This window comes from Hypanus sabinus, chromosome 12 (assembly GCF_030144855.1).
Source record: "Hypanus sabinus isolate sHypSab1 chromosome 12, sHypSab1.hap1, whole genome shotgun sequence".
NCBI lineage: Eukaryota > Metazoa > Chordata > Chondrichthyes > Myliobatiformes > Dasyatidae > Hypanus > Hypanus sabinus.
In genome coordinates this window covers 9,703,042-9,715,211 of record NC_082717.1, presented here as the reverse complement: position 1 = coordinate 9,715,211, position 12,170 = coordinate 9,703,042, and the positions used below count along the sequence as shown (strand labels likewise).

At 44.1% G+C, this 12,170-nt stretch overlaps 1 protein-coding gene across 3 annotated transcripts in view; it reads left to right on the top strand.

Annotated features, from left to right (window-relative positions):
- The window catches only part of cd109 (CD109 molecule), a 244,258-nt gene that overhangs the window by 82,242 nt on the left and 149,846 nt on the right, over positions 1–12,170 (top strand). For all 3 annotated transcript variants that reach the window (XM_059985524.1, XM_059985525.1, XM_059985526.1), the window contains 2 exons: positions 1,778–1,982; positions 9,926–10,035. In XM_059985524.1, the coding sequence (XP_059841507.1) occupies positions 1,778–1,982; positions 9,926–10,035 (315 nt within the window). The remainder of the gene's footprint in view (positions 1–1,777; positions 1,983–9,925; positions 10,036–12,170) is intronic.

The window sequence follows — 12,170 nt, the reverse complement described above, 5'->3', positions numbered from 1 at the left end:
TTATAAGACACTGGTGAGGGCCACACTTGGAGTATTGTGAGCAGCTTTGGGTCTTTTATTAAAGGAAGGATGTGCCGACATTGGTGAGTGTTGAGAGAAGGTTCACAAGAATGAGTCTGGGAATGAAAGGCTGATCATATGAAGAATGTTTGATGGCTCTGGTCCTGTACTCGCTGGATTTAGGAGAATGGGGATAATGTCATTGAAAACCATTGAATGCTGACAGGACTAGATCGATTGGATGTGATGAGAATATTTCCTGTAGCGAGCACCAGAACAGGGGGAATAGAAAGATAACCAAATAGAGGGATTACTGTGCTGTGCTGTTCTATGTTCTATGGTCTGTACTTCTCCATTCCTGGCATATTCTTGTGTCTATCTACCAGTCCCTTCAATATGACTGATATATCTACCAAGTCATTGGCTTTATTTAAAGCGGAGTTTGATAGGTTCTTGATTAGTAAGGGCGTCAAAAGGTACAGGGAGAAGGCAGGAAAAATGGGGTTGAGATGGAAAATAAATCAGCTGTGTTGGAATGGTGGAGTAGACTAGATGGGCCAATTGGCTTAATTCGGCTCCTATGTCTTACGGTTTTATGGTCTCATAATCCATTCACAAATCCACCATGTCACCAGACTGTCAGCCTTTAGAACAGAGATGAGGAGGAATTTCTTTAACCAGAGGGCGGTGAATCTATGGAATTGTTACGACAGCCAACTGTGGAGGCTATCATTGAGTATATTTAAAGTGGAGAATGATAGGTTTTTGATTAGTTAGAGTGTGAAAGGTTACAAGGAGAAGGCAGGATAATCGGATTGAAGGGAAATGGATTAGCCATGATGAAATGACAGAGCAGGCTCATTGAGCTGAATGGCCTAATTCTGCTCCTATAGCTTAAGGCCTTTATGGACATGATATCGGTGTGCAAAATGATTAGAGGCATAGATCAGGTACACAGACAGAGACCTTTTCCAAGACTGGAGATGCTTAATACAAGGGGCATAATTTTAAGGTGTCGGTGGGTAAGTATGGGGGAGGGGAATGCAGGTAGTTTGACAGTTTTTTCACACAGAAAGGGTGGGATCATGAACAGCACTGCCAGGGTTGTTGGTAGAGACGGAGACATCAGGGACATTTAAGAAACTCTTGGATAGGCACATAGACAATAGAAAAATGGAGGGCTATGTGGAAGAGAAGGGTTAGACTGATCTTGGAGTATGTTAAAATGTTGGCACATCATTGTAGGCTGAAGGGCCTTAACTGTGCTGTACTGTTCTATGTTCTACGATTTGTGTCTCTCCATTTCCCTGCCTGTCCTCATGTCTATCTACCAGCCTCCTCAACACCACTGTCATATCTACCAAGTCACTGGGTATATTTAAAGGGAGTTTGATAAGTTCTTGATGAGTCAAGGAAGTCAAAAGGTATGAGGAAAAGTCAGGAGAATGTGGTTAAGATGGAATCAACTATGATAGAATAGCAGAGCCGACTCAATGGCTGAATGGCTTATTTCTGTTCCTATGTCTTGTGGTCTCACAATCCATTGCCACAACCACTCTATTTGGGCTACTCCTCTTGTCCTCTCCATCCTACCCCATGCCTTTCCTCGACTTAAGACTAACTTGTTTCTCTCACCATTCCACTTCTGAACTCTGTTTTTAACTCTGTTTCTTTCTGCACAGATGACACCTAATCTGCTATTTTAGGCCAATCCAATATTTAAAGTAAAAATGGTGAAGTTTAAACCTCTAGAAATTACTTTTCCTCTCTTTTGTAGATCATTGGGACTGCTGATTTTGCCTTCCTTTTCTCTGAACTGCGCGAGTTCATCCTTGGCGTTTATGCACCCTATTTAGACTTCGATGGTATACCCTTCTCAAATCAGACGATGAAAGCGTACATTCTGGAAAAATCAGCCTTACTAATTGGCTATTGGAAGCACCAGGTGATGCTCAAAGCAGTGGTCACTGAGTATCATACAGGTAAGTGTTACCATGTCACACCACTTACAGTGCATCACCCATGAAATCTAAGGGCTTGAATTGTCATAATGCCCTCTCCGTTGTCCTGCTTTACAGCTTTAGGGTCGTACAGGATAGAAACAGGTACTTCAGCCAAACTTATCTGTGCCAACTGTGTCGCCCACCAAGCTCATCTTATCTATCTGCATTTGGCCCATAGCCCTCTAAACCATGGCTGGCATGGTAGTGTAGCGGTTAGTGTAACGCTGTGCAGCCAGAGGAAGATCGGGATTGAATTCCCACTGCTGTCTGCAAGGAATTTGTATGTTCTCCTGGTGACCACTTGGATTTCATAGAATATCACAGCACAGTGCAGGACCTTTGGCCCGTGATGCTGCGCCAGCATTCTGGGGCGCCGTGGTAGCATAACGGTTGGCAAGGCACTACTACAGTTCTGGGTGTCGGAATTCAGAGTTCAATTGCTACATCCTTTGTCAGAACTGAACTCCAAACACAATGGTCCAAACCAAAAAAACCTCAAGCTACACACTGCGCTTCCACAGTTTTTCAGAGATATGAGTTAAAGGATAATTAACAGTCATGACTTGGAACTCCACCAGTCCTGTGTAATAAATAACAGAGGCATAGAGTCATAGTCCTTGACATAGAACACTAAAGCACAGACAACGAAAGGCACAAGGATGGCAGATCAACCAGAAATGTTGCCATCAAAAGTGCCCTTCATTAAACAAGGAGGAGCTATATTTGCCTTGCTACGCGTCTTTCTTCTTTAATAAACTGAGCTTTTCTTCTTTAATTTCCAAAGCACATCACATCAGACTGCACTACCTTTCTCTCAAAGGGTGCCCCAACAGGTCACCCGGTTGTCTAGTAGAACACTAAAGCACAGAAGTAGGCCCTTCAGCTGATCTAGTCCATGCCAAACTATTATTCTGCCTAACCCTAACACTATTGCAACTATACCACTGCCCTCCATTCCCCTCCCATCCATGTACCTATCCATATTTCTCTTAGATGTTGAAATCGAACCCACGTCCTCCACACTGTCAGATTGTTCCACACTCGCACCACCTTCTGAGTGAAGAAGTTCCACTTAAACTGTAACACATAGGAGTAGAATTAGGCCTTTTGGCCCATCAGGTCTGTTCCACCAATCAATCATGACTGATCCTTTTTCCCTTCCTCAACCCCACTCCCCTGCCTGCCTTATCCCTACACCCTTTGATGCCCTGGCCGATCAAGAACCTATCAATCTCTGCCTTGAATACACCCACCGACCTGGCCTCCAGAGCTGCCCGTGGTAACGAATTCTGGCTCTGGCTAAAGAAACTTCTCTGCATCTCTGTTTTAAATGGATGCCCCTTTATCCTGGGGCTGTGCCCTCTTCTCCTAGATTCCCCCACCATAGGAAACATCCTTTCAACTTCTATTCTGTCCAGGCCTTTCAAAATTTGAAAGGGTTCAATGAGATTTCCTCCCTCCCCCCCTCAAATCCTAAATTCCAGCACAGAGCCATTAAACATTCCTCAAATGATAATGTTTTCATTCCGGGAATCATCCTTGTGAATCTCCTCTAAATCCCCTCCAGTGTTAGCACCTCCTTTCTTGATAAAGAAGCCCAGAACTGTTCACAATACTCAAGGTGAGGTCTCATTAGTGCCTTATAAACCTTAGCATTACATCCCTGTTCTAATATTCTAGACATCTTGAAATGAATACTAACATTGCATTTGCCTTCCTCACCACTGACTAAACCTGCAAGTTAACCTTTAGTGTGTTCTGCACAAGGATTCCCAAGTCTCTTTGCATCTTAGACTTTTGGATCTTCTCCTTGTTCAGAAAAGTCTATTCTAACAAAGTGAATGACCGTGCATTTACCAACATTGTATTTCATTTGCCCCTTTCTTGCCCATTCTCCTAATTTGTCCTGCTGCAGTCTTCCTGTTTCTTCAACACTACCTTCTGCTCCACCAATCTTTATATAATCTGCAAACTTGCCAACAGAGCCATCTATTTCGTCATCTAAATCATTGATGTGCAGCATAAAAGGAAGTGGTTCCAACGCCAACCCCTGAAGAACACCACTAGTCACTGGCAGCCAACCAGAAAAGGATCTTTTATTCCCGCTCATTGCCTCCTACCAATCAGCCAATGCTATAACCATGCAGTTAACTACCAGGGGTTCTTAACTTGCTGAGCAGTCTTATGTCTGGCACCTTGTCAAAGACCTTCTGGAAGTCCAAATATACAACATCCACTACAGTCCCTTTATCTATCCTACTTGTAATCTCTTCAAAGAATTCCAACAGGTTAGTCAGGCATGATTTTACCTTAAGGAAAGCATGCTGACTTTGTCCTGTGTCACCAAGTACTCCATAACCTTATCCTTGCAATTGACCCCAACATCTTCCCAACCACTGAGGTCAAGGTAACTGGTCTATAATTTCCTTTCTGCTGACTCGCTTTCTTTTTTAACGCCTCCATAATCTCTACAGTTACCACTTTCAGAGCCCTAGGGTGCAGTTAATCTAGTCTGGGTGACTTATGCACCTCTAGGTCTTTCAGCTATTTGAAAATATTCTCCCTTGTACGAGGGGTGATTGATAAGTTTGTGACCTAAGGTAGAAGAAGATGAGTTATTAACTTAAAATTTTCTGCATAATCACTCAGAGTTGAGCTGCATGTGCATGTAATGAGAGCTGTATAACTCATCTCCTTCTTCTTTAGGCCACAAACTTATCAATCACCCGCGCTGTGGACACTTTCTGGAGGTCCAACTCTACACGACCACTGGACTAAGTGTGTAAATATAGAAGAGGACTATGTTGAAAAATAATTGTGTTACGTTTTCTAAAATTGACTCCTGCTACCTTAGGTCACAAACTTATCAATCACCCCTCATAATAGTCCCTACAACCACTTCTCTTCCCTCACACCCTTCAACACTTGGCAGACTACTAGTGTCTTCCACAATGAAGACTGATGCAAAATAGTCATTTAATTCAGCTGCCATCTCCTTGTCCTCCATTTTTATTTCTCCGGTCTTTCAACTTTCACCCTTCACCCATAACCTTTCATTCTAGTGTTACCCAGCCTCAGTGGAAAAAGCCTGCTTGCAATTGCCCAATCTATCATCATCCTGTGCTGTGTTGTATGATGTGGATGATCATGGCCTTTCCATGACTATGATTGTTCTTGGCAGATTTTTTTCTACAGAAATGGTTTGCCATTGCCTTCTTCTGAGCAGTGTCTTTACAAGATGGGTGACCCCCAGCCATGATCAATACAGTACTCTTTAGAGCTTCTCTGCCTGACATCAGTGGTTGCATGACCAGGATGTGATATGCACCAGCTGCTCATATGACCTACTCCCATGGCTTCATGTTACCCTGATCAGGGGGCTAAGCAGGTGGTACACCTGCCCAAGTTTGACCTGCAGGCTAGTGGAGGGAATGAGCACCTGACACCTCCTTTGGTAGAGAAGTATCACCATCCTGCCACTATCTGTACCCTTGAATTGTGTGTACCTTTATAAAATCTCCCATTATTCTCCTACACTCCAGGAGGAGATTGTGGGATTGTAGTTGTGGGATCCTTGAACCTACAGCCCAGACTAAAGCTAATATCTCCCAGGAAATTCATCACCTTTGACGCTTGGAGATCCCTTTGTCTGACACTGCAGTGTTTACCTATAATGAAGAGGTTGGAGGCTTACTGCCAGTGAGTCTGAGAGTCAGGGGCCAAGGACTGGAGCTTGGAGGATTGAAGGTGGCCTGTCCTGGAGTTGGAGGCCTACCTGTGTATGGGAGTGGATGGGTGGGTTGGGAAAGAGGCTTTGAATCTCTGTTTATGCAGGTTCTTCCAGGAGTCAGGAATGATGAGTAGTCTTAATTCTAAGATTACAGTTTATTTTAGAGTACAAATACTAAGCAAACTAAATAAAGCGCTGAGAAATGATGCTAAGAGTTAGAATGAATATGGAGATAGAAGGAATAAAGATGGAGTCTCTGAACAAGCCATTTCTTATAAATAAGTAGTTCCTTAGACTGAGATAAACTAGCTAATTGGCTACATAATTAAAACGATTACATGACATAGATGATAGAGTAGACAGGTACAGCACAGAAACAGGCCCTTCAGTCCATCTAGTCCATGCTGAAACTATTTAAACTGCCTACTCGCATCGAACTGCACTGGGACTAAAGCCCTCCATATCCCTACCATTCATGTACCTATCCAAACTTTGCTTAAATAATGAGATCAAGCTTGCATGCACCACTTGTGCTGGCAGCTCGTTCCACATGCTCACAACCCTCCGAGTGAAGAGGTTTCCCCTTATGTTTCTCTTAAAATTTTCACCTTTCACCCTTAACCCATGATCTCTAGTTGTAATCCCACCCAACTCCAGCGGAAAAAGCCTGCTTGTTTTGCCCTATCTATGTCACTCATTATTTTATATGAGTCTATCAACTCTCCTCTCAATCTTCAATGCTCTAAGGATACAGTCCTAACATATTCAATCTTTCCTTATAACTCAGGTCCTCCAGGCCTGACAGCATCCTTGTAAATTTTCTCTCCACTCTTTCAACTTTGTTTACATCTTTCCTGTAGGTAGGTGACCAAAACTGCACACAATACTCCAAATTAGGCCTCACCGGCATCTTGTACAACTTCCACATAACATTGAGAATGCTGATAAACCATTAGTTTAACTACTATCCTGATCTAAGTGTGGATGAACCACCACATACTGAAAAATACATGAATTTGTTAAAAAGTACAAATCTTATGAAAGGTATTAATAAAAAGACTTGCTGACTTTGGACCTCCAATCTCTCCATGGTGAGTGTCGCCACACATTCTGTTGAAAGCAGAGCATGCCCGCAGTGCTTACAGAGACAACAACAAACCCATGCCCCCTCCCACACACACACGCAGGCCTCCAACTGCAGGACAGACAGCCTTTGGACCTCCAGCCTCCAGTCCTTCGCCCTGGACTCAGAGACATCTGATCTCCAGTCACGCAGACCCAGGGATTTTGAACTTGGGTGTCGACCTTGATTTTCAGACTTGCCAAATTTGGCTTTTGACCTTCTGGCATCAACTTCTGGGCTTTGCCAACCTCTGGGTATCATGGGACCTTCGGACCCTAGCCTAGGAACTCAGGACTTGCCAACCTGGGGGTAGTGGGGGGGTGGGGTTGGAATCATTGACCCTCATGCTTCCTGTCCACTTGGACCTCCAAAAAACAAATCAGCAACTACTTTGGAGGTTGTTTTCTAGTGATAAGGCCCTAGGGTCTCAAATTCCTTCACTAAACCTCACCACTGTCCCTTCCATGAGGCTTATCTCAGCAGCCAATACACCAAGTGTCTGTTCTAATATCTCTGGACGTCTTGATCACTCTCATAAAAATGTGCCTCAGGTCAGATTTGAAATTTTGAATGGTGATTTTCCTCTTCAGATGCTGCCCGACCCTTTGAGGTCCTCCGGCATTTTTTGGGTATTGCTCCAGGTTTCCAGCATCTGCTGTCTTGTGTGTCTACAAGATGCCTTAGGCAGTGTAAGCAGATTAAAAGTATTTTAAATGTGCAAAAGCATAATGCTGCAGATGGTGCAAATCTGAAATAAAAACAGAAATACCCAGCTGGTGACATGTACAAAATGCTGGAGGAACTCATCAGATCAGGCAGCATCTATGGAAGTGAATAAACAGTTAACATTTCGGACTTCATCAGGACTGGAAAGGAAGGAGTGCAGAAACCAGAGCAAGAAGTTTTGGAGAGAGGGAAGAGTACAAACTGGCAAGTGATAGGTGAGAGGGACAATGGGTAGATGGTGGACAGGGGAGTTGAAAGGGAATGATGTCAGAAACTAGGAAGTGATAGATGGAAGAGGAAATCTGGTAGAGGAGATAGGCAGTCCATTCCCCCTCCATAGATGTTGCCTGACCTGATGAGTTCCTCCAGCATCTTGTGTGTGTTGCTCAAGAGTCCAAGATTCAAGATTGTTCAATATCATTTCATGTACACAAGTGCAAAGAACCAAATAGTTGTTACTCTGGATCTGATGCAGCACCAAGAAAAACCCACAAAAGATTAAGGACAAAATAATAATAAAACACAATAAATATAAATGCATAAGATAGCTTATATACACAGACTGCTTGTATATTCATAAGTGATGCTAGGCACAGGAGTATCTACATAAGCTGACTCTGACAGGAAATGATAAAGTAGTGGTGGTTGGGGATGTGGAGGGGTGGGTTAGTGGGCAGAGGAGTTGTACAGCCTCATTGCTTGGGAAAGTAACTGTTTTTGAGGCTGGTAGTCCTGCCATGGATGGTATGTAGCCTCCTCTCTGATAGGAGTGGAGCAAACAGTCCATGAGCAGGGCGGTTGGAATCTTCCAGAATCTCTTGTGTATATCCAGGCTGTGGAGAGAGAAGCAATGGGCTGGAAGTGTGTATGAGTCATAGAAGTGAAGATACAAGAGTAGATGGTGACGATGGTGAATCTAGTCACTCTAGAGATAGCCACAAGACATTGGAGCAGTATTAGACCATTAGGCTGATCGATTCTGCTCTGCTGTTCCATTATGGCTCATTTATTGTCCCTCCCAAACCCATTCTTCTGCTCTGCCATTTTCCATAACCTTTGACGCAATGGCTAATCAAGAACTTATCAACCGCCACTTTAAATATACACAATGACTTGGCCTCCACAGCCATCTGTGGCAATGGATTCCACAGATTCACCTCCCTCTGGCTGAAGAAGTTCCTCCTCCAGATCTCCATTCTAAATGGATATCCCTCTACTGTGATGCTGGCCCACTGGTTCTAGGCTGTCCCACTGTAGAAAATATTCTCTCAATATCAACTATCTGGGCCTTTCAATATTGATTGGTTTCAATGAGACTTCCCCCAACCACCACCATTCCTTTAATCTCCACAAGTACAGGCTCAGAGCCATCAAACACTCCTCATACATTAACCCATTCAGTTGTGGAATCATTGTCATGAATCTCCTCTCCAATGCTCATACCACTTTTCTTAAAAAAATGTCACCAGGGGACATGGAGACTGGACCCAAATGCAGGACACAGGCACTGAAGTACTAGGGTCAGGACAGGAAAAACTATAGAACAAGATGGGGGAGACCATGGCATGCAACAGTGATCCTGGGGTTCAGAGAGTTCATGGCAAAGTCAGGACCCTGGAGTTCATGGCAAAGGCAGGACCTTAGCTAGGCTAAAGGATGGGTCTATGGGACAAGGAATGCTGGGAGGATAGCCCCCTGGGCAGGCCACATAGCTCCTGGGCAGGGTCACCTCCCAGGCAGGAACACAGGGCACCTGGGCAGGTGCAGGGCACAACCCTGGGTAGGAAAGGGTCAGAGTCCCCCACCAGGCAACAGTAGTCCAACCTGCTTACCCGACAGAGGCAAGGGCAGAAGGGAGCTTAGTCCAGGGTGACTACAAGAACAGACTCACAGAACTAGATTATTAACAGTGGGTACTCTAAGCTGGGGTCAAAACAGGATAGCCAGACAGAACAGCAGGTACAAGACACACAGAGGAACAGGACAACACCCCAAGCAGACTCAGTTCCAGAGCCCCTTACATACACCTGCCAGCCGATAGGCATCAGTAGCGTCTCCTTAAGCCAAGATGATCCTATTTGGGCTTAAGGGTGAAAGGAGGGATAGCTACAAGACCCGGAGTCTGGAGCCTGCGGACCAGATCAAGACCTGGAATGCGGTCTCCGGACCGGACCATAACAACAAGGGGCTCAAAATGCTCATGATAGTCCCAAGTGTGGTCAGATTGCCCATGCAGCGCCAGTCAGAATTCCCTGTTATAAGGCATTGCTTAATGTGTAACTTGCTCAACGTTACTGGTATTTACTAACATTCTGACTTCATCCCTGTTCCTGGCTCTCACAGGTGTAGTACAGTCAGCAACAACAAACATTACATTATCCTTCAGGAAATACTACCTGGCTGTCCTGGACCATATGAAGATCTTAAAGCCATCTATGAATTTCACGGCCTATGTAAGTCCTAACTTAGAGATGTGTTGCGTCAGAGGGCATTGGGGAGGGCATCAAAGACCCACACATGGAGGTGAAGAAAGGTGGGAAGGCTGTGGGAGTGTCAGACGAGGCTGGGGCCATTGTGAGGGATAGATGTTCTTCCATTGAAAGCTGAAGTGGAGGGGGATGGGTGCAGTAGGGGAGAGGAGGAACGGGAGGCCGAGGGAGGAGGCAGCAATTGAGGATGCACTAGGAATGAAGGGAGAGGCAGGAGAATGGAAGAGGATATTAGGATGCAATGGTGGGTGAAAGGGAGGTGAAGCTGGTGGGAAAAGGTACTGAGGTAAAAGGAAGTAACTGGAATTAAAACTGGAATTGATTTATTAATGCCAATTCAAAGTTCAACAGTTCAAAGTAGATTTTAATTATCAAAATACATATATATTTTACCATATATCACCCTGAGATTCATTTTCCTGTGGGCATACTCAGCAAATATATAGAATAGTCACTACAATAGGATCAATGAAAGATCAGCCAGAGTGCAGGAGACAAGAAACTGTGCAAATGCAAATAGAAGTACCAACAAAACGACAAGAACATGAAATAACAAAATAACGAGTCCTTAAAATGGTTGTGGAATCATCTCAATGTATGGGCAGTGTGTGTAGTTATCCCCTTTGTTCAAGAGCCTGATGGTTGTGCAGTAGCAAGTGTTCTTGAACCTAGCCGGGGAATATTGAAGCTGTGGTACCTTCTACCTGATGGCAGCAGCAAGAAAAGATGATGACCTGAATGATGGGATCTCTGATGATGGATGGTGCTTTCCTATGACAGTGTTTCCTGTAGATGTGCTCAATAGTTGGGAGGCCTTTACCCATGACGTACTGGGTTGAATCCAGTACCTTTTTTAGGATTTTCCATTCAAGGGTATTGGTGTTTCCATGCCAGGCAATGATGCAGCCAGTCAATATACTCTCCACTGCACACCTACAGAAGGTTGTCAAAGTTTTAAACGTCATGTTGAATCTCCTCAGACTCCTAGGAAATAGAGATGCTGCCATGCTGCCTTTGTAATTGCACTTACTATACGGGCAGGGTTCAGGATAGGTTCTCTGAAATACTAACACATGAATTTAGAAGTTGCTAGTGCTCTCCAGCATTGATCCTCTGATGATTACTGGCTCACGGGCCGCCGTGTTCCTCTCCTGAGGCCTAGAATCAGTTCCTTGCTCTTGCTGACATTGTGGGAGAAGTTTTTGTTATGATACCACAATTGTGGTGTCATCCACAAACTTGAATGTGGACTGCTATGCAAAAAAAAATCAGAACATCTATTTGCATACCATCCAGACAGTTTGTTCCACATATAATTGTCAGTAAAAGGAACCAGTCTGCAGAATATAGTGCAAACATGAGGAAATCTGCAGATGCTGGAAATTCAAACAACAACACACACAAAATGCTGGTGGAACACAGCAGGCCAGGCAGCATCTAAAGAGAGAAGTGCTGTCGACGTTTTGGGCCGAGACCCTTCATCAGGACGAAAGGTCCTAACGAAGGGTCTCAGCCCGAAACGTCGACAGCCCTTCTCCCTATAGATGCTACCTGGCCTGCTGTTTTGCAGAATATAGTGTTACAATTACGGAGAAAATGCAGAGCAGGTAAACAAATACCGTATAATGGCCCCAAATTGGAATTGGAACTGGTACTGATTTATTATTGTTCTGTGTAAAAAAACTTAACTTGCAAATTGTTCATACAGATCAGATCATTACACGCTGCATGATGGCAAGGTAGCGTAGTGGTTAGCACAACACTTTACAGTACAGGCAACCTGGGTTCAATTCCCCGTAAGAAGTTTGCACGCTCTCCCTGTGACCGTGTGAGTTTCCTTTGAGTGCCCAAAGTTGTATCATTTGTTAGGCGAACTGGTCAGTGTAAATTGTCCTGTGATTAGGCTAGCGTTAAATTGGTGGGTTGCTGTACAGTGTGGTTCGAAGGCCACAGGGGCCTTTTTCCATGCTGTATTTCAATAAATAAAAATAATTTAAAAAAAATAACAGAATGCAGCATAAAGTGTAAGAGCCACAGACAAGGTGCAGTGCAGATAGACAATAAGGTGCAAGATTAATACAGATTGTGATGTCAAGAGT